Here is a 23,524-nt window from a genome sequence, read left to right on the forward strand (position 1 = left end):
GACTTGAGGACAGCTTAATAATGAAAGTAATTCGTCCGTGAAAGCATATTTAAAATAAGTAATGGAACAGGAAATCTCTTCATAGATTAGAAAAATTATTCTGAAAAAGTGAAGACATATCCTAACTTGGACTAGGAAATTTCCATCCAAGAAAGTAAAATATACAATAAATATTATCACAAAGAATCATTCTGTGACCTGGTTGATGGCCCCTGATAATAAGACTTTGTTATTATGTTTACTGTGAATTCTTTTTATTTTATTTTTTTGAGATGGAGTCTCTCTCTGTCGCCCAGGCTGGAGTGCAGTGGCGTGGTCTTGGCTCACTGCAACCTCCGCCTCCCGGGTTCAAGCATTTCTTCTGTCTCAGCCTCCCGAGTAGCTACAGGCTACTGGTGTGCACCACCACACCTGGCTAATTTTTGTATTTTTAGTAGAGACTGGGTTTCACCATATTGACCAGGCTGGTCTCGAACTCCCGACCTCATGATCCGTCTACCTTGGCCTCCCAAAGTGCTGGGATTACAGTCGTGAGCCACGTGCCTGGCCCCTTACTGTGAATTCTATTCAATAGTCTTGAACTCCCAGTGATTTCCCTTGGTCCTGTCCATATAATGAGCACGTTCTGTTATTAATGTGATTATGTGCTGATTTTATTGTAGGAGGAATTGAACAAATCTATAGCTCAGCATTTTACTCTTTTGTAGAAATCCCTTGACCTTTTCCAAATCCAGACATCACAACTTTCTCCATACACTCTAAAATTGTGAAATCCACAAGGCAGGGAAAGTTGATAATGAAAAAAAAGGAAGTTTGGTCTGTTGGACATCCTCTTCTTTCATCTTTTATGTTCAAAGTACTTGATGCACAAAGCCTGGGCTCTTTTATCTCTATCCTATAGACTGATGTCTAGTCAGTATTCATTGTGACAAAATTGTTTCATCAGAGCAAGTTGGATAGTGTATGGAGTTTATTATAAAATTATTTAACTTGCCTTCTGTCAAGTAACCAGTTTATAATGGTATTAATGTTCATTTTTTTTCCAGTACCAGTTTCAGAAGCTTTCATTTGTGTGTGCTTGTGTGTGTTAAATAAGTGTATTAGATATTTGAAAAATAGCAATTTAAATTTAAATAATTTAAAAAATGAAATTGTAATTTTATGTGTAAAGGTGTCAGATGTGCTTTATTCTGCACTGAAAACAATATTCATTTACAGCTCAACAGATACAAAAAAGATTCTAAAATTACTTTCCTAGAGTTATCAGAAAACAGCACTATAATAATGAAATCAAACCCATCTTTCTTTATGATTTATTCTTAGTCTGATACACATCAGCCTGGTAAGCCTTCCTGTCTCTCTCCTTACTTACCAATCACTCCAAATGTCATGTCTTTGGGCAGGCATTAAATTCTTAGGTTTTGGGTTTTGTTGGATGGACTGCAGTCTGTGTGAGCCTATATGGGTGTGTCAAATCCAGTCTTTGGGGTGTCATGGAAACTTAACGTGATAGACTTGATTTTATCCCCAAGTTGACTTGGTAATTTCATTAGATTTCATCAGTCACAACCTGCATTTTATCTTATATGTGCTGTCTGTCGGTCACAAAATCAGAAAACCTTCTTGTCCATCCATAACATTAGCTGTTTTCTCAGGTGGCTAGAGGGACATGTCATTGCTTCATCTGCATGAATTTGAAAGATTAAATGCATAAAGGAATTTTCTTAGATTAGAGTAGGCCTTCACCATCTATTTAACTGGGAAAGAAGTTTTGGGAGTAACATACTCATCACTCACCCTCTCCTGCCCTCAAACACACACACTCACCCATTAGAATGTAAGGGTCTTGAGGCAGGCCATGTGTTTGCTTTTTATGTTCACCATCAGCATTAAGAATAGTGATTGTCATACAGATTGATAGTGCTCAATCAATTATTGTCAAATTAAGTAATCTTCTACTTGTTCCTTGATGTAAACTAGCAAAAGGGGCTGGTACATTGTAGGTACACAGTAAATATTTGTAGAACAAATGAATGAACCAACCCAACAGATTTCTGAGAAGTAGCCTGCTTTTGGTTACTAATTATTTTATAGAACATAGAAAATTTTAGAATACCTAATTTGTTCACAAAAATGTTATATTGTCTCCCCTGATACTTGGTTTTCCTGTGTCAGGCTAAGCACTAAGGTTATAAATTTTTTGTTAAGCGTGTAACTACTGTTATTTCTCATGTACTTTATTTTGTGTATTGATTTCAGTAGTTGTAGCTGAGGGGAATCCTTAAGAGCACGCAGATTTTAAAAATTACATAGATTGCCTTGCCAAGCAGTCTGAAAATCATACTAGGAAATTTGATAAGAGCCTCCTGTTAAGAACACGTTAAGTTATTTTTGTCTTAATACTAGGTGGAGAATTACTTGAATTTATTTTTTTGTTGCATTTAATGTTTTGATACATGCAGTAAATAAGGATAAATCCACTTATTGAAGGATAAGAAAAGATCAATAACATCCTTGAGGTTATTGGGTTCTATGGTATCTATTATATCAAATTCCTTGCCCTTTCGCTGCGCTGAGAAATTTGACGACTGGGCTAGCAACAAGATACCTACCCCACATTTGCCGTGGTACCTCCTGAAATGTGGCTATGCGAGCAAAGAAAATGAGCCAAAAGAAACTCTTTCTGAAGATTCACTGAAGAAAACCTGGAGATACTCTTTCATTGCCTGTGGTTACTTAGGTACACCCCACAGAGACTGGTGGAGTGTCCATCCTGGGTCCAGAGTGTTTTGGATTTCGGATTTTTTCACACTTGGGATCCTCAATGTGTGTATTTGTTGGAAATGGCTGCTTAATTTAAGGAAAAGGTTAAGGTGGCCTGGAAAACAAGTAGTAGTTGAACTAATCAACAGGCACCAAAGCTACTTCCAATATATAGTGTACTTATAGTCAAAGGGAGACAGACCATTTTGTGATAGAACCCTGTCTATGGTAGTATTTTGTGGTGTTTTATTTTCGTTGCTATTGTTCGCACTGTTTTCTCCTATAACAGCTCTTCTAAGCCTAAAGAGGATAAATTTTATATGAGATTCAAACTCTTATTTTTATTAAGAAAGATGTAAGTTACTGGGAGCAGTGACTCATGCCTGTAATCCCAGCACTTCGGGAGGCCGAGGCGGGCAGATCATGAGGTCAGGAGCTGGAGATCAGCTTGGCCAACATGGTGAAACCCCGTCTGTACTAAAAAAGAAAATTCAAAAATTAGCAGGGCGTGGTGGCATGTGCCTGTAGTCCTAGCTACTCAGGAGGCTGAGGCAGGAGAGTCACTTGAACCTGGGAGGCAGAGGTTTCAGTGAGCCGAGATTGTGCCACTGCATTCCAGCCTGGGTAACGGAGCAAGAGACTCTATCTCAAAAAAAAAAAAAAAAAAGAAAATAGAAGAAGAACGTAAGTCAACCTTTTTCTGTGAAAATATACTGTACTCTAAGGCAAATTCTTGTTGCTTGATCTTAGTAGCTCTTTTATGCATTGACTTAAACCTGGAAGAGTTTCTTATGAATGTTTGATTGATTGTGAGGTGCGTTTGAAACAGCTTCTATTTTATAACCCTTTGCAGAACCTTCAAGCTCTATTTAGATCACAATATATATGGGGTTAAAATGGAAAATGTGACATATGTCTAGAGAAGGTTCCTTTCTCTGTGTGTGCGCCTTTTGTGACTTACACACTCAGTTTCATTCTAGCCAGCATTTTAGCCTAGAAAATAGGGAAGCTGTAAGAACTCTGTGCCTTATAAGAAGGCAAGGCTATGACTGTTAGGCACATAAATCCCAGGGCTGGGCGGAAGTAACAAATCAAATAAAAACTTAGGGAACTTGCTATAGGATGTTTTCTGATTAATATGGGTTCTCTATTGGTTATTTATTGCTTAGGACTTATCTCCCCATAAAGAGACTAAAATTGAGGTTATAAGGTATGGGTAGATAGAAATTCCAAAAATATTTAGGTACCTGTCATATACCTTAAACATAGATTTTTATCATGATGATTTAGGGGCTTATTTATTGCTTTTACTTTATTTAATGTTTGTCACTGCAGAAGAAAAAAAACCTAAATGCTAAATATAACATTTAAAATATTTTTCCCTTCATGACAGTCACCCATTGATTACTGGCATGGAGACTATCTCTATGTGAATAACACACAGGAGCGTTTCAGTCACACACTGTTTCTTTCTGCTACTCAGTTTGCTTTTAGGTTACCATTAAACAACTTCCTTAGTGAAAAAATCAACTTCAATGTTAACCAAAATTTAAAAGATTCATATATAGTACAAGAACTAATATTTGCAGATTGATCTATTCCATTCGTCTTTCAGAGGAGGTCTGAGATACATGACAGTAGAGCTAGCAGCAGAAACAATAACATGTATGATGAATCCTATGAGTCTTTGCAGTTTGTTTCTATTAAAATATTTTAGTTGAACAATTTAAGCTTTTTTTCTTCATCAGGATTTCACAAGGGTGTAATTTGCCCAGTTTTATTCTGTCATTTTTTTCAAAACAAAATAACTAGATTTCCAGATGGTTTGCTAATTTTATATAAGGTAGAACGAAATTCTCTTTTTCTCAATATTGTTAATTAACCTGTTATTTCCCGTTAGTGTTATGTACCTCAGTGCTGTGTTTTCAGTCTGGAGTGGTTTTGCTCGTCAGGGGACATTGACAATGTCTGAAAACAGTTTGATTGACATAACTGGCATCTAGTTACTAGCATCTAGTATGTACAGGCCAAGGATGCTCGTAAACATTCTGTATTATGCAGAGCAGTGTCCCCCCTCCCCCAGAAAACTTATCTAGCTCAAGATATTAGTAATACATCAACCGAGAAAGACTGATGTATAGAACTTCATTTGTTAGTGTAGGAAAATAAAGTGTCACCTATAAATTCACCATCCATATTTATACTGCCATGACAGTATCCATTTGCTTGTGAAAGAGATGTGAGGTGACTTGATGATATGAAGGAGTTGTTCCTCAGAAGTTATTACGTTATAGTACTTTTGTCACTTTGTCTCTGTATAAGTTATTAAAATGGCTTCACTTGTGATTGAGTTCATGTAATTCTTTTTTTTTTTCTTTTTTAAGCACTTAAATATAGATCCGGTGGTATGGATGAGAAAACGATTGCTTTACTTGTTGCTGGACTAATGATCACTGTCATTGTCATTGTTGGAGCCATTCTTTTCGTCCCAGGTAAGATGTGCAGTTCCTAGGCAGGAACACAGGCGGTAGATGAATGCATTCCAAGGTGAGGAGGGCTGCATTAGTTTCCTAGGGCTGTTGGAACAGGTGACTGCAAACTGGGTGACTTAAACAATAGCAATTCCCTCTCCACGCTGGAGGCCATAAGTCTGAAATCAGGATGTCATCAGGGCGATACTCCCTCTCAAGGCTCTAGGGAAGAATCCATTTCTTGCCTCTGCTAGCTTCTGGAATTTGCTAAAGAATGAGAGTGTTTATCATTCCTTAGTTGCGACAGCATAACTCCACCCTCTGCCTCTCTGGTCACATTGCCTTCTCCTTCCTCTATGTCTTTGCCTCTGTGTTTTTGTTAAATCTCCCTCAGCCTCTCTCTTACGAGCACAATTGTCACTGGAATTAGAGCCCACTCATATAATCCAGGGTAAGCTCCTCCTTTCAGACCCTTAACTTCATCATATCTTTTGCCATATAATGCAGTATTCACTCTTTTGCTTTATTAGGTAATATTCACAGGTTTTGGGGATTAGGAGGTAGCAATAACTTTAGGGCCATCATTCAACTCACTACAGAGGCAAACTCCATTGGCCACGACATGGAAGTGGAATGAAGGTGGAAATTGGCAGTTGGATTTGGAGGATGGGAATGTGAGTGGGAAATGAGGATATGTAGCACATATAAAGAAAAGCAAAGGAAGGCTGGGACCCAACCTGATAACTATAGCACACCATCGTTTCTGGAGAAGAATGCAGTACAGATGTAATGCTTAGGAACCTGGGCTTGGCAGCTCTGTTGGTATCTGAAGTTAGTGAAGACAACGGGAGGAAGGAGGTGGATTCAGAACACAACTTGAAAGAACAGTTGAGTTGACTTTGGGACATACTGAACACAGCACATGAAGGGAACGGTGAATGATGAATACACAGTTTCTCATCTGGAATTCTGTAAGCTAGTTAAGAAGGAGGCAGAGCCAATTCAAGGTTTCAGCATGTTGAAACTTCAATGTTGAGATTTAGATGTCTTAAGTTTGGTCTTAATGAAGAAACAGTCACTAATTTTGTGTGAGGTTTTCAGGGAAACATATATTTTTTAAATTTTCACAGTTGTTAAACATAGAATTTAGATTAGTACATTTAAAAAGCATGCAGGAAAATATTTTAAATGTTTTTATTTATTGACAGGTGAATATTCATTAAAGAATGCTACTGGCCTTGGTTTAATTGTGACTTCTACAGGGATATTAATATTACTTCACTACTATGTGTTTAGTACAGGTGAGTATTTGTTGTTATAGTATGACTTTGCCTACCTTTTTCATTTACAAAACAGTAGTTTTGGTGAAAATACTCATAGTTTTTTTACAACTTAATAAGAGTTGGTTTATTAAAAGATTTTTCATGCTATTCTTAGTGACGTTTTCCCATTCATATTAACTTTAAGTTTATTCTAGGTTAGCTATTTTGTAAAAGTGATTTTCGTGTGTATTTGATGCCAATCAGCATAATTTTAAATTATGCCATATCATTTCTTAATGACTATTTTCATATTCTAATTTCAGTTTTTTGAAGTTATAAGTGGATGCTAAACAGTCTTTCTCTTCTTTTGCTAAGCTTCTGCTTCTGTATTAAGAAGACTGGTTCTATAAAATGGAATTATGAATCTCAAATAGTAGAAACTTGTTTTAATTATTAGCAAACTTTAATACTGTAGTTTTAAAAGATGGTATGGATATCCAAACTATAATCAGTATCATTTATACTGCATTTTGAAAGTATAAAAAAAAGAAAAAAGAAAGTAGATCATTACCATATTTAGTTATTACGATTAAAGAGTCACATTTAACACTTGGTCTTAGAGCCTATCTCTGGCTTGTTGTACATTGGAAAGGTATTAGTTTGTTATAAAATGACAGATCTAGAGATAGAGAGCATGATGTTTACAGTCATGTATTTGCATAATGGTTCTCTCAGCAAGAGCAATTCTGTGTGCATGTGGAGAAGCCATTCATAATAGCCATTCATGTTGTAAAATGCACGAGTGTGGTAAAAGCAGCATTGTTCTAAGATTCAGGGTAAAAACTTCCAGTCCAGCTTAGCTGACTGTGAAAATTAAAGGCTGCTGAATGTGTGAATTTGGAGCTGACTACTTGTGTGGAATGGTTAGATCACTGAGCTAACATCTACCATCAGACAATGAACTCCAGAGTCAGTCTTTGTTCTTAGGAGATCCCTGATTATACCAAATGCAAGTGGAGGTGATTGCTTTTTAAATACTCTTGACACGCTTCTGTTACATCCTTTTGCTTCCTCCAGCGATTGGATTAACCTCCTTCGTCATTGCCATATTGGTTATTCAGGTGATAGCCTACATCCTCGCTGTGGTTGGACTGAGTCTCTGTATTGCGGGTAAGAGTCATCTTTCTGCAGACCTAATTTGGGTTACTCTTGGACAGAGCTCTTCTTCCTTTTTCTTCTTTTTCTTTCTCTCGTTTTAAAAATATATAGACTTGATTTTTTTTTTTTATTGCAGTTTTTGGTTCATGGCAAAATTGAGTGGAAAGTACATTCAAATACATATTTTTGTGTGGACATAAGTTTTCAATTCAATTTGAGCAAATACCAAGGAGTGCAATTACTGGACTGTATGTTAAGAGTATGTTGTAATAAAGTGCCAAACTCTCTGTATCAAAATGGCTGTACCATTTTGTATTATCACCACCAATAAATAAGAGTTTTTGTTTATTCATATACTTGACAGCATTTAGCATTCTGAGCTTTTCTTTTTAAACTTCCAATTTACCCCAGTGGTAATAGTGCTTTCCTCCTTGCTACAAAGATATTAGCTGTATCTATGACTTGGTGGCTGATTGTTCTAGCATGCAAACTGATATGCCTGTATTTGTGGAAGAACTTTTAAAATAACGGGGCTCAAACTGGTCGGAGCCCTAGACTTGAAACACTAGTTCCCATTTCTTGATATGATAAGGTATGTGTTATGCAAAGGCGGGCTTTGTTCTTATAATAATTTTGAGTCATTTTACTGGTTAAGTTAATAAACATATGGATACTTTTTGTTTTTTGATCATTAGAATAACTCTTAAAACTTGGGATTATTACTGTTTTTTAATAAGTTGTTTCATCTGCTTTTCTAATACAGAATTTTATTTGTTTTTACAGCGTGTATACCAATGCATGGCCCTCTTCTGATTTCAGGTTTGAGTATCTTAGCTCTAGCACAATTACTTGGACTAGTTTATATGAAATTTGTGGGTAAGTCAATCTTATTTTCATTAACCTATGCCAGTAATTTCAGATATATCACTTAGAAAATGCTTTTTAGTTTGTTCTTCCAGCGTAGGACCAAAAATGAGAAAATACAATTGGAGTGATTTGAGGTTAATTAAAGAGGGTAGAAGACATATAAGAGTTTTAGTTAGTTCTTCCAGTTTAGGACCAAAAATCAGAAAATACGATTGGAATGATTTGAGGGTAATTAAAGAAGGTGGAAGACATATAGGATTAATGAAAAGTTTGGTTTTCAAACTAGTTTAAAGAAAATGGCTTTATCTATTAGAATGTGTATCTTTTTATACTACGTAAAAGGGGAGCGATCTTTGAGGATCCATGTTAAGTAATAGAATAGGAGTTTTAATTGTTGCAGTGTTTCTGTGATAGAGCTCTCCTGCAGAGACTTGTTTGTTTATCACTTGCTCTTTTTCTTGCAGACATAGACACCCCTAGACAGGAATTAAGATTCACAATCTATCAATTTTGTTCATTTAAAGGACAGTGATCTCTAATGCATGACTTTAAAACAGTTCTAGTCAAAACCAAATTATGAAAACATTGAGTTTCAAAATTTAGACTTACTCCTTTTAAAATCAATTATTAATAAGTATGGAATTTACTTCATTGTTTCTTTTATATTTAATCTGCCAATTTTCAAGTAATGTTTCTGCATAAATTCTTATTTTTATTGAGATATATGCACACAGAGAGATATTTTTAATTGTGCCTGAAACTAATGTTATCTTACCTAAGCTCAAGATGTTCCCAATAATGTAATTTATATTAGTTTCCCTTTTTAAAAAAATTATATTTTTTATGAAATAAAACATACTCTTAGCCACCTATCAAAATAATCCAAAGTTATAAATTAATGGAGTAAAAAAAGTGTTTCTGCTTTGCTGTAGGTAAACTTTGCTGTATGTGTTTCTAAAAACTAATACAAAACTTGAATTGTTACAGTCAAATAATTTCCCATATGACTCACATAATAGTTTCGAAAAAATTTTACCTTTATTTCTGAACTTTTGGTTCTTGGTAATTGGTAATTGAATTCAATTCTGTCATATATTCTGTCTTTCTTTAATTAATGCTTATTAGATAATTAAAATACTTAACCAAAATCTACCTATCTTTAGCATATGAGTTCATAAGTCTTAGTTGTTGCTCAATGAAATTTTCTAATTTTATACCCCATAATGCCATAAAATACAATGGAGACATCTAAAGCAGAATGGAATCCATGTGGTAGCTACAGTGAACATCTTGAATGTTGGTGCATGTTCTATTTTTGCTACATCTTCCAATCACCATGTGTCTGGTTCTGGAAGATGACACTCCTGGTTTTGTTGCTCCCCACAAATGCCTGAGAATAGTGTGTGATTTGCAGTATCCATACAACTCTGGTGAATTAGTATTAGATACCTGTGGCTGATGGGCAGCACGCTCTTACTTTTTCCTCACTATCTGGGTTGTCCTCCCTTTTACTCCCATGCCACCCCACGCCTTCCGTATCTAGCATAGAATGATCTTCAGTACAGTTGCTAGCAGGTCTGGTGACAATGCCTCAAGTGGAACTAAGCATTGTCTATCTGCCACCTCCTTAACCTCACTCTCCTGCCTTCTCCATCACTTACATTCCTCCAAGCCTGTGAAACCACTCTGCTGTACCTGTCACTGTTCTGACATTAAAATTAAAATGACTGGAATCCTGACAAGTACCCCAAATTATTTTTTCTTTGTCATAGGTTAGCATATAAGTATACTATATGCTAAAATTTATGCTATATGTTTAAAATTTAGTGCAATTTTATTGATAGTATCCTAATTTTATTGATAATATCCTAAGTTAACTTTTTAAATCAACTTGTCTGATGCCAGAGTTCAGAGGGACACCTACGGTCAGTTGAAAGGCAAGAAGAGACAAGGTACAGGAAAGTTGCTCTTTAGATCATGTGGTAGACTAGGAGGAACATTAATATGGTTTGCTTATATAATCTGACTGTGTAAATCTGAATCTATGTTACATTAAGGTTGCACATTTGAGCGTATTAGGAAGTGAAAATTTTAAGTGTCTCCAAAACAATTTTTACTCATTGCACGTGTTCTGTTTTAGAAAATGCTAATGATTGTGTTTTGATTTAAATGCAATAAAATCCTCAGATAGTTAAAAATCCAAGCTTTCTCTTCAAGAAGTTAATGTCACTATGAGATTATTAACTTTTATAATTTTTATTATTTCCAACTTTAAATTTGTAGCCTTAATTGTTATTTTAAAGAGTAGGCCTTTCACTTTCTACAACTTTCTGTGAAAGTGACTTTCACTTTCTATTTTTAAACTTTTTTAACTGTTGGGTTTTTTTTCTTTTATTGGAAGCATTTTAATTTTATAAGATGAGACGAAGGACTGGGCACAATAACTTAATGTGAAAGCATAGAAAAGATTACAAGCAACTAACCAAACTCACTAAAGTTGCGCTTGCTGTTTGTAGAGAACGTTTATATAATTATAAGGGTCAATACTTTCTCATTTTTAAAGCTATTACCAGTTAGTTCAATATAAGGGCATATAGTGTTTTGATACAGATCAATCTAGTAGCAGTAAGAACCATATTTACCACAACATCCCAGACATTTTAGAATGATGCAGATGCAGAATGTATATGTAGAATTTATATCTATGTGTAGGTATAAATTCAGATATTTTCTTGTTCAATTTGAGAGGTAAATTTGGTATCAATAGAAAAAATGTGTTTGAAAAATTTAAACCCTGGAAATATATTTATGGCATGGAGTCAGATGTTTCAGGGAGAGAAGAACAAATCAAGAAGCACTGCAAGTAAGCTCGTATGGAATGCTTAAGGCTTGTGGTTAAAAAAATATATGTATATGGCTGTCAATGTCTTAGGCGCATGGTAGCAGCAGCTTAATCATAATAATTCTTTTGTCACAGGGTTATATCCATATTGGAGAGAATTAACTCAGGTGAAATTAACTTCTACACTATTTGGTTTTATAATATTTAGAGGGATCACAACTGACTGATGTCCCTTTGAAGTACCTTTCTTCATAAATCTCTTTTTTCAGAATGGGCCAGCCAAATGTGACATCCCTTGGATGTGAGACTTAGAACTAGAAACTATTCTTTACACATTATTAGGGAAGAAAAGGAGTTACTTGGCAGTTAGCAATATTCTATTTTGTTTTGTTTTGTTTTTAGAGACAGGGTCTCATTATGTTGACCAGGCTGGCCTTAAGCTCCTGGGCTCAATCTATGCTCTCACCTCAGCCTCCTAAGTAGCTGGGACTACAGGCATGTGCCACCACACCTGGCAATGTTTATTCTGATAAGTAAATTTATGAGCTCAAAAATGTAACTCTAAAACCGTATCTCTGACCTTTCATATTATCATCAGAAATTTAGGTAGCTGTTTAGTTCTCTTTTTCTTTGTAGAACATAGATATAAGTCATGGTTTCATTGAAGTTCAGTTGTATATACATGTAACTATCTTGATGTTCCCAAATAAAGCTCTGTATTTCTGCTTGGTTTATTGGGGAAGCTGCTAAATGTAGTGCATCCCAACCCATTTTACCCCGTTCTACTTTAAAAAGAGGTTGGCTTCTTGTTTGGATGCAAGGACCAGATCACTCCCCCAGGTTCCTCCACAGTAAGGGAGGTCTATTTAAAGCCACCCATGGCACTAACGGAGACTGAACTCCTATGAGCTCAGATACATAACTGGGCCTCACAGGGGTGGGACAGTATGTAGTCTAGGAATTGGAAAGATCCACTCCATCTCAAGAACTGAAGCATCGTGTTGCCCTCTCAGCTGCGAGAGTAAGATGATGCTCCTGTCAGTTATAGTTCCTGAGTTCCTCTGTCTTTGATTCTTTGCTTATTAGCCAGCTAGCTCACCCTCTCCTTTATGCCCCCGTTTTTCATCCTATTCATGCCTTCTCACAGACAGCTTTTCTTACCTACAGCTTTGAGCTCGTCCTTGCCTCCTTTCTGTTTCTTTTTCACTTTCCCTTCCCATCACCAACTTTCTGGTCTTTTTTCTGTTTCTCCTTAGAGTCTAGTGGTGGGGAGAAACTTGTCAGTCCAGTCCTTTGCCATTTTTCCTGTTGGAGAAAGACTCACCAGCTTTTGGCTGGCTTACAGATTGGCTTTCCTTGGGTCAGGACCTGCCCTTTTCTCTGCCAGCTTCAGAAGCTTAACAGAGTGCAAGTGTGCAGTGGTGGTAAATAAATATTAAGGAACACAGAGCAGTCCTGGAGGTGTGCCTCGATCTGCTGATGAGAAAATCCAATGCTGTCATCCAGCCCAGGTCTCAGTGGAATGGACCTCTCTGTTCAGTAGGATCCCCCTCCTGCTGAGTGGTTCATGGCATGTTTCTGTTCGACGCTTTTCCATCTGTAGGATTCTAATTCTGTATTTATTTGGTTTTTTGGGGTTCTTTTATTTTTTGAGACAGAGTCTCGCTCTGTCACCCAGGCTGGAGTGCAGTGGCGCGACCCCAGCTCACTGCAGCCCCTGCCTACCAGGCCGAGGGAGATCCTCCCACCTCAGCCTCCCACGCAGCTGGGGCTATAGGCATGCACCAGCACGCCAGCTAATTTTTGTATTTTTGGTAGAGACGGGGTTTCATCATGTTGCCCAGGCTGGTCTTGAACGCTTGAGCTCAAGCAATCTATTTGCCTTGGCCTCCCAAAGTGCTGGGATTACAGGCGTGAGCCACCACGGCCGGCCTTCTCATTTGTTTTTTTTTAATAAGAAAGCTATCTCTTCTTCCCTACCCAACTAGGGTATTCTTTTCCCTTTCGTCACTTTGCTCATGTCCTATATTCCTTCAGCTTCATTAATGAATCCATTTAGAAGCAGTGAAAAAGGCGAGTCAGAAAGCTAAGAAGAAATACATACAGGAATACTCAGAGCGATCTGAGTATTTTCTTTAGTTTGTTAGCTCTTTGGAGCTTTGAAACTGGAAAGACCCAGGGACTGGTGTGAAGAAAGAGACTGAGCAGTAAGCAACAGGAGCAGTGAGCTAAGGGAGATGGAGTAGTGGGGACAAATTCTGGCACATTCTGTCCACACTCTGGGTAGACAGAGGAGGGAGGATGGAGCACCCACAGTGGGGGAATGTTGGTGACAGCATTTTCCCACCAACCAGTGTAACAAGTGGCTGATTTGGGGGAAAGATGGTTTTAACAAATGAGAGAATGTGTTTATTATTTGATGTAGGTGGGTTATTTGCTTCATTTTTCAAAACAGTATATATAATCAAGAATATTCAGCATGTTTGAATAGACAGAGCTGGAACTCTTTCATTAACATCTCTGGCACCTTTAGTTTTAGCCCTGAGCATTTTATCTTAAAATTAAACATTACCAAATGCCTTAGTTTATTTCATTTATTAAATTTATATTCTTATTTGTTATTTATATCAGCTTCCAATCAGAAGACTATACAACCTCCTAGGGTAAGTTAATGTTTATTAAATGAATTGTGAATGATCATTTGAGGGATTAGACTGAGGAAATTGGTAATTGAGATATTTTGCTCTCTGTTTAGTGTCACATCAAATTAAGAGAAGTTTGAAGTCATTGCATGACCTCTGCATGAATGGGCCCAGTTCTATTTTAAAACCTGTGTTTGGTCATTTTAGTATCAATGGGATGGAATACATGATTTCTTAAGATTGTACTGACTTCTCACACCCAGAACTGCAAAGTAGGAATAATGGCTATATTATCTCTGCAATCAGAAGGAAGCTGATTCCAATATATCACCTCACCTGTTGGATTCATTGGATGTACATACACAGAATGACAATTTCAGGCTTAAAAAGGAGGAGAAATTCATACTAAATTGACATCATTAAAAATGATAATTATAAAAGTAAATGTCAATATTGCTGAAAACATCTATTTGGAGTTATGATTCGATCCCCTCCCATACAAATGTTTTACACATTTTTTCCCTTAAAACTGTGCTTAAGGTTTCATTGTACCTTAGATACGTTATTAAGCCATCTGAGAAAATTCCAAGAAAGGAGTAATTTTAGGAGGGCATAAATGAAGAGAAAAGCATGTTTATAAACATAGACTTACCACGGTGACAGGCCCAACGGCTATTTTGTGGAGATAAGCTCTGGAAAGGATTATATTGTACTTAGCTTCCTTTTACGGAGTGATGATAGATTTGTCTGGAATGCCAAAGAGAGTCTTCTGTCTGTGGCCAGAGGTAGAGGTCACATATGCTTCTAAGTCTGACAAGCCTCAGTGTGCCTAAAGGGCAGGCGGGGCGGCTATGTGTGTCTACCACAGGCGTATATTCTAGAAGAATTAGTGCCATAGCTACGTTGGTCACAAGAGGCCAGCAACTTAACCGGACCTGTAAATCCTAACACGTTTTCTTTCCTGGTTACTGAGTGCAATTTGCAATACTTAAAGATGATTCTGTTTTGCTTCCACCTTTTCACTGTATTATTTATTCTGTTGTTGCTATTTATGCTTGCACTTTAATATTTTTAGAAGTTAGAATTTCTTGAGCTGAGAGTGGTGAAGTGGGAAATTCTGTTGAGAAAAATAAAATTAAGAGAATAATACAATTAATATTAAACTATTAACCAGACTTGGCAAGCTTTGCTTTAACATTTATAGCCTTATTTCATGTTTGTTTTTTTTTTTTTTGACTATAGGATTTACTGCTTACTACATAGTTTAAATACTAGCATATATAAGTTTTACTATAAAGGACATGACATAAATTATATTTTTATGTAAATATATTTTAAATATTTTTCAGAAAGCTGTAGAGGAACCCCTTAATGGTATGTGGTTATTTCACTCTTAATCCCTTACCAGATCATAATTTGAACTGGCCCACAAAACAGTAGAATGCCCCGTCTATGCCTTAGGAAGAATATAGGGTTTTTTCCCTCTTTTCCTCTTGCCTTGGCATCTCTACTCTTGATTATTCATCAAGAATTATTGGCTGGGCACAGTGGCTCACACCTGTAATCCCAGCACCTTGGGAGGCTGAGGCGGACAGATCACAAGGTCAAGAGATTGAGACCATCCTGGCCAACATGTTGAAACCCTGTCTCTACTGAAAATACAAAAATTAGCTGGGCATGGTGGTGCACGCCTGTAGTCCCAGCTACTCAGGAGGCTGAGGCAGGAGAATTGCTTGAACACAGAATGTGGAGGTTGCAGTGAGTCGAGATCGTGCCACTGCACTCCAGCCTGGCGACAGAGCAAGACTCCGTCTCAAAAAAAAAAAAAAAGAATTATGAATATTTTATAATATTCTCACCTCTGGGAAAAATGCACTATTCTGTGTCTAAGTAGTTGCTTACCTTAGCCAAGTGCTATATGGGCGAGGAGATCGTTGCCTTTTGGTACTGGCTGAGATGAAGCATGACATCCCCTAGTAGAGAAGGATCCCGATTACTTCCAATTTCTGATTTACACGTTTTAGAAAGATACACGCTGTTGCCACAGAGTGAGACCAAAACATCTCATTTCCTTTCTTTGTAAACCTAGATCTGATTTCCCTGCTAAGTCGGTTTCCTTTGTGAATGCTGTGGGTATGATCCACAAAAAGGCAACATAATAAAATGATAGCTTTACAATTAATTTGGCTGTAGAGTTGTAGACTAGTTAGCATATCATGGCAGATTTGTTGATTTAGAAATGATTTCCAATTGTGGAACCTTGCTAACTGCCTGCTTGGCTTGTTACTAATCCCTAGCATTCAAAGAATCAAAAGGAATGATGAATGATGGTAAGTATAAACTGCACTTAATAATTATAGATCAGTTAAAACACGGACATTGAAAAACAAAAAAGCTTCTTGAAAATGTGGCTCTTTTTTAGTAAAAGGGACACTGTCAGATAATAAAGGTTCACATTTCTTGATGTATACAACTTAAAACTACTTCGCTAAAAATTGCAAAACTACTACTATAAAAGCTGTAGGGTGTCACGAATCAGACTCCAGTCATATGGCTCTCAGCAAACAGAAATTACCACTTTTTGTAAAACGTTTTTCAGATTCAGTGTCTGGTGACTGTAAAATGCCTTTTATAAGGCACATAAATAATCTGGCACAGATCTTTATCATTTTGACAAAGTTTATTTTTTGCTTGTGTTGGTGATTTTGTTGCATTTAACCCATGAGGACTTAACATCTCTGCTTTTCCAATCAGGAGCTTGGTTCTAACCTTTTGGGAGATGATTAAAGAGCGAGAGAGAGAGAAAGAGAGATGTTTTGTCCTCAGTTTTTGCTGCTGCTGCTGCTTTTTTTTTTTTTAAGGACTCTGGGCTAATAACTTCTAATCTCTACAGAATATTTCAAAGACATATATTTGTTCTTAAAGATTAATATGTTTGAGATATTGAGTGCTACAAGCATTCATTTTGGTTTTACCTTAACATATTATGATTCCTCAGTTTTGTTGGCATTTAGTAACTATGTTTACGTTTTTATCTTATCAAAAACATCTTCTTACCTTTGATATTTATAATCACTCCTCGGTCATGTAAATAGTTTGCTTTATATTTTACTGTTTTAAAGTCTGTGACCTTACCTGCCCACTTCTGTAGCAAAGTGCAGCATTTAACTCAGGAAGCTATATTCCCCCAAGTACCGTTAATATTCGCATAAGATTAAAAACACTTCATGCATTGGTGAACAAAGTTTAAAACCATGTATATTCAAAATGGAGTCACAGAATGATCCTACTTTTGTATGTTTGTGTCACAGCCTTTAAAAGCATGTTTTGTTATGTAAGCCATTACCCTCCTAAAAAAGACTTCAAGGAATAAATTCACAGGAATAAACTAAAAGACATTAAGAAAACAAAAAACAACTGGTACCAGGAATTGTGGCATGGTTTGTTCCAGTAACTGTGGCATGGCATGGTTTGTTCCAGGAATTGTGGCATGGTTTGTCCATGTTTACATTCTGATGTCCTTTTTTTTTTTTTTTTTATTTCTATGTCCTTTCCTTTTCCTTGGTAGTGTCATTGTTCTGTAGTCGTATGAAGAAACTAAACTTTTCTCCATTTTCAGGAAAGCAATCTAAGAATCTTGAGCGCCTCTTCTTTTGTTAATTTCTCTTAAGATGTGACTTTTTTAAACTATTGCATCAGGAAATATTGTAAATCAGTTTTGCCTTGAATATTTGTGATGAAATCTACGATGGTCTTCAAGATTCCCTTAATTTTGCTAATATTCACCTGATCAACATTTGTTTTTAAAATGTCTGTCTGGTGGGTCCTTCCCACTGACAGCTGCTCATTGCTCACAGCGTGTCTGCCTTGTCAATGAATGAGGTTCAAGGTGCTTCCTAGGGATCAGAGTCAGGACCGTTCTTCTCTTTCATCTACAGCTGATCAGATGTTTATTTTACTTACATTAAATGAATGGTGGACATTCAAAGTGAATATTATAGAATATTATTCTAGGATCAATGTCTTTTGCTTTGAAAAATCAACATCTCTTGGCTTTTCCTCAGCCAACCGAGCAAACAGAGATAATCAGACTGTGTTGACTTTTTACTTTGATTTGGCATTGGCCTTTTTCTTACTGAAATTAAAAAGGCTATGATTCGCCTGGTTTCTGTCTCTGACCTTTGCAGATGTATTTTCTTAATTTTTAGATACTATATGTCTAAAACTATTTTTTAATGCATCAACTTTTTAATGGATAGAAAATAGACACGAATAGTGATTATATGTTCATTTTTCAATTTTCCAGAATAACTGAAGTGAAGTGATGGACTCCGATTTGGAGAGTAGTAAGACGTGAAAGGAATACACTTGTGTTTAAGCACCATGGCCTTGATGATTCACTGTTGGGGAGAAGAAACAAGAAAAGTAACTGGTTGTCACCTATGAGACCCTTATGTGATTGTTAGTTAAGTTTTTATTCAAAGCAGCTGTAATTTAGTTAATAAAATAATTATGATCTTTGTTGTTTGCCCAATTGAGATCCAGTTTTTTGTTGTTATTTTTCATCAATTAGGGGCAAAAGTAAAATGGACAATTTCCAAGAATGATGCCTTTCAGATCCTAGGGCCTCTGGTCTCTAGGTAACCAGTTTAAATTGGTTCAGGGTGATAACTACTTAGCACTGCCCTGGTGATTACCCAGAGATAGCTATGAAAACCAGTGGCTTCCATCAAACCTTTGCCAACTCAGGTTCACAGCAGCTTTGGGCAGTTATGGCAGTATGGCATTAGCTGAGATGTGTCCGCCACTTCTGGGTCAAGGGAATAATAAATTAAGTACAGGCAGGAATTTGGTTGGGAGCATCTTGTATGCCATCTCTGTATGACGCGATATTGATGGAGACAGTGGTCCTCATTCTTGGGGGTTGCCATTCCCACATTTCCCCTTCAACAAACAGTGTAACAGGTCCTTCCCAGATTTAGGGTACTTTTATTGATGGATATGTTTTCCTTTTATTCACATAACCCCTTGAAACTCTGTCTTGTCCTCCTGTTACTTGCTTCTGCTGTACAAGATGTAGCACCTTTTCTCCTCTTTGAACATGGTCTAGTGACACGGTAGCACCAGTTGCAGGAAGGAGCCAGACGTGTTCTCAGAGCACTTTGTTCACACTTTTCAGCAAAAATAGCTATGGTTGTAACATATGTATTCCCTTCCTCTGATTTGAAGGCAAAAATCTACAGTGTTTCTTCACTTCTTTTCTGATCTGGGGCATGAAAAAGCAAGATTGAAATTTGAACTATGAGTCTCCTGCATGGCAACAAAATGTGTGTCACCATCAGGCCAATGGGCCAGCCCTTGAATGGGGGTTTATTACTGTTGTATCTATGTTGCATGATAAACATTCATCACCTTCCTCCTGTAGTCCTGCCTCGTACTCCCCTTCCCCTATGATTGAAAAGTAAACAGAACCCACATTTCCTATCCTGGTTAGAAGAAAATTAACGTTCTGACAGTTGTGATCGCCTGGAGTACTTTTAGACTTTTAGCACTCGTTTTTTTACCTGTTTGTGGGTGTGTGTTTGTATGTGCATATGTACGAGAAAGGCACATGCATCTTCTGTATGGACAAAGGTGGGGTACCTACAGGAGAGCAAAGGTTAATTTTGTGCTTTTAGTAAAAACATTTAAATACAAAGTTCTTTATTGGGTGGAATTATATTTGATGCAAATATTTGATCACTTAAAACTTTTAAAACTTCTAGGTAATTCGCCACGCTTTTTGACTGCTTACCAATACCCTGTAAAAATACGTAATTCTTCCTGTTTGTGTAATGAGATATTCATATTTGTAGTTGCATTAATAATAGTTATTTCTTAGTCCATCAGATGTTCCCGTGTGCCTCTTTTATGCCAAATTAATTGTCATATTTCATGTTGGGACCAAGTAGTTTGCCAATGGCAAACCTAAATTTATGACCTGCTGAAGCCTCTCAGAAAACTGAACATACTAGCAAGACAGCTCTTCTTGAAAAAAAAAATATGTATACGCAAATATATACGTATATCTATATATACATATGTCTATACACACATGTATATTATTCCCTGATTGTGTAGCTGTCCAAAATAATAACATATATAGAGGGAGCTGTATTTCTTTATACAAATCCGATGGCTCCTGCAGCACTTTTTCCTTCTGAAAATATTTACACTTTGCTAACATAGTTTGTTACTTTAAAAATCAGTTTTAATGAAACGAGGGAAAAGCAGATGGACTTGAAAAACATCCAAACTCCTGTTAGGAAAGGTATGAAAATCTTTATAGTAAAATTTTTTATAAACTAAAGTTGTACCTTTTAATATGTGGTAAACTCTCATTTATTTGGGGTTCACTCTTGGATCTCATCCATCCATTGTGTTCTCTTTAATGCTGCCTGCCTTTTGAGGCATTCACTGCCCTAGACAATGCCACCAGAGGTAGTAGGGGAAATGCCAGATGAAACCAACTCTTGCTCTAACTAGTTGTCAGCTTCTCTGGATAAGGGACCACAGCAGCAGGAGTCCTCCTGCTTGGGCATCATTGGGCCAGTTCCTTCTCTTTAAATCAGATTTGTAATGGCTCCCAAATTCCATCGCATCACATTTAAATTGCAGACAATGTTTTGCACATTATGTATCTGTTTTGTCCCATAATATGCTTTTTACTCCCTGATCCCAGTTTCTGCTGTCGACTCTTCCATTCAGTTTTATTTATTGTCTGTTCTCACAGTGACACCATTTGTCCTTTTCTGCAACAACCTTTCCAGCTGCTTTTGCCAAATTCTATTTGTCTTCTTCAAAACATTCTCCTCCAGCCCTGCAGCCCCTTCCCCCAGCTCTCCTTTGCAGTCTCTCTCCATCTGTGTAGCTGCTCTTTTATCTCTTAACTTACCATTCCTACAGTACTTTATGCATCTTTGCTTAGTTCTATTAGTTTTTTGGTCTTGCTCCTCTCCCTTGATTTTAAAATTCCTTCTATAGCTAGAGCTTTTCTTTCTTCCATTCTCTTTTCCTGCAGTGTTTTGCATACATCAGAAGCTAGATACATAAGTTAAATGATTGAGAGTTGGCTGTATTTAGATTTATCACTTTTTAATAGGATGAGCTTGAGAGTTTTCTTGTCTTTTTTTTTTTTTTTTTTTTGTGACAAATTTCACATGCTCTAAAAACCTTCAAAGGTGATTATTTTTCTCCTGGAAACTCCAGGTCCATTCTGTTTAAATCCCTAAGAATATCAGAATTAAAATAACGGGCTATCCTGTAATTGGAAATATTTCTTTTTTCCGGATGCTATAGTCAATTTAGTAAGTAACCACCAAATTGTTATTTGCACTAACAAAGCTCAAAACACGATAAGTTTTACTCCTCCATCTCAATAATAAAAATTAAGCTGTAATCAACCTTCTAGGTTTCTCTTGTCGTAAAATGGTATTCAAAAAGGGGGATCTGTGGTGTGTGTGGAAACACATACTCCTTAATTTACCTGTTGTTGGAAGCTGGAGAAATGATTGTCGGGCAACCGTTTATCTTTTATTGTATTTTATTTGGTTGAGGGATTTTTTTATAAACAGTTTTACTTGTGTCATATTTTAAAATTACTAACTGCCATCACCTGCTGGGGGTCCTTTGTTAAGTCATTTTCAGTGACTAATAGGGATAATCCAGGTAACTTTGAAGAGATGAGCAGTGAGTGACCAGGAAGCTTTTCTGCCTTTAACTTTGACAGTTCTTAATTAAGATCGTTGAAAACCAGCTTTCTCATAAATTTCTCTTTTTGAGAAAAAGAAAGCATTTGTACTAAGCTCCTCTGTAAGACAACATCTTAAATCTTAAAAGTGTTGTTACCATGGCTGGTGAGAGAAGAAAACATTTTGTTTTTATTAAATGGAGCATTATTTACAAAAAGCCATTGTTGACAATTAGATCCCACATCGTATAAATATCTATTAACCATTCTAAATAAAGAGAACTCCAGTGTTGCTATGTGCAAGATCCTCTCTTGAGAGCTTTTTTGCATAGCAATTAAAGGTGTGCTATTTGTCAGTAGCCATTTTTTTGCAGTGATTTGAAGACCAAAGTTGTTTAACAGCTGTGTTACCGTTAAAGGTTTTTTTTTTTATATGTATTAAATCAATTTATCACTGTTTGAAGCTTTGAATATCTGCAATCTTTGCCAAGATACTTTTTTATTTAAAAAAACATAACTTTGTAAATATTACCCTGTAATATTATATATACTTAATAAAACATTTTAAGCTATTTTGTTGGGCTATTTCTATTGCTGCTACAGCAGACCACAAGCACATTTCTGAAAATGTTAATTTATTAATGTATTTTTAAGTTGCTTATATTCTAGGTAACAATGTAAAGAATGATTTAAAATATTAATTATGAATTTTTTGAGTATAATATCCAATAAGCTTTTAATTAGAGCAGAGTTTTAATTAAAAGTTTTAAACCAGTCCAATGTGTTTCATAATTATTTTTTAATTTTCTCCATGGTGCAGTGAAAACATCACATGAGAAAGCAGGAGACCTGGGTGCTAGTTCTGGCTACACTACCAGCTAGCAGAGGACCTGGGAAAGCTACTTCCCTGGATCTCAGTGTCCGTCTCTACCTGTAGAATGAGATAAGTCTCTTCAAGACTGAGATGTATGGTTCTCCATTTTAATTATCAGTTAGGACTATTTTGATTACAAGTGAAAGAACACTTAAATGTAAGAAAAATGGGATCTACTGGCTAACGTAACCTGAAAATTCAGACATGCAACTGGATCCTGGGCCGCCGAAAAGTGTGATAAGAACACAATTGTCTTGCCAGCTCTCAGCTTTACTGTCCTTCATGTGGCTTTACTCTCCCAGGTTTCCTGTGATGGCAAATGGCCAGCGGCAGTCCCAAACCCATTTTCTCCCAGGTTCAGAGAGAGTAGAGGGGTGAAAAAGAGCACATATCTCTCTCTCTTAATAGTCCTGTCCACCCTGGGTTGCACCTGACCTCAGTGCTCTGACTGAGTCATGTGCCATGCCTCCTTCAGTCACTGAGGCCAGGCGTCTCTGGTGCTCTGATCGGGCCTGGCTGACTCCTGAGTCTAGACCGGAGTGGAGGTTCTGGGCTCCGTCGGAGCACATGTACCTGGCTGGAGGTGCCAGGCGGAGGGGAAGTTCACCTGAAGCAAACTCTGGGGGTCTTTCCAGATGATGAGATTTGATTTCAGGCACAGTATTCCTAGTCGACGCTTCATTCCTTCAGGTCTGTACTCTATGATTCTACATTATATGTGTGATTGTAGACCATTTGAACAGAAAGTAATATTTGGCAGCAAAATACCGTCTCATTCCTTACCTCATAGGCAATTTAAATTTTATGCACTTATGAGAACTTTTCACTCTCAGCAGGGGTAACTAATGGAGTTCAGAAAGCATTTAATGGCCTGCCTCCTGCACTGAAAGCTGCTCTGTGCAGCACAGAACTGTAC

At 36.8% G+C, this 23,524-nt stretch overlaps 1 protein-coding gene across 6 annotated transcripts in view; it reads left to right on the forward strand.

Annotated features, from left to right (window-relative positions):
* The window catches only part of LOC111542956 (leukocyte surface antigen CD47), a 45,471-nt gene extending 23,165 nt beyond the window's left edge, over positions 1 to 22,306 (forward strand). For 3 of the 6 annotated variants that reach the window (XM_023212605.2, XM_023212638.3, XM_023212647.3), the window contains 8 exons: positions 5,148 to 5,255; positions 6,443 to 6,535; positions 7,574 to 7,666; positions 8,438 to 8,530; positions 13,995 to 14,026; positions 15,355 to 15,379; positions 16,303 to 16,335; positions 18,312 to 22,306. In XM_023212605.2, coding sequence (XP_023068373.1) covers positions 5,148 to 5,255; positions 6,443 to 6,535; positions 7,574 to 7,666; positions 8,438 to 8,530; positions 13,995 to 14,026; positions 15,355 to 15,379; positions 16,303 to 16,335; positions 18,312 to 18,316 — 482 coding nt within the window. In that variant the 3' untranslated portion in view covers positions 18,317 to 22,306. The remainder of the gene's footprint in view (positions 1 to 5,147; positions 5,256 to 6,442; positions 6,536 to 7,573; positions 7,667 to 8,437; positions 8,531 to 13,994; positions 14,027 to 15,354; positions 15,380 to 16,302; positions 16,336 to 18,311) is intronic. The other 3 variants (XM_023212615.2, XM_023212624.2, XM_023212630.2) reach the window with 3 other exon arrangements.
* Positions 22,307 to 23,524: the final 1,218 nt, after the last annotated feature.

This window comes from Piliocolobus tephrosceles, unplaced genomic scaffold (assembly GCF_002776525.5).
Source record: "Piliocolobus tephrosceles isolate RC106 unplaced genomic scaffold, ASM277652v3 unscaffolded_19, whole genome shotgun sequence".
NCBI lineage: Eukaryota > Metazoa > Chordata > Mammalia > Primates > Cercopithecidae > Piliocolobus > Piliocolobus tephrosceles.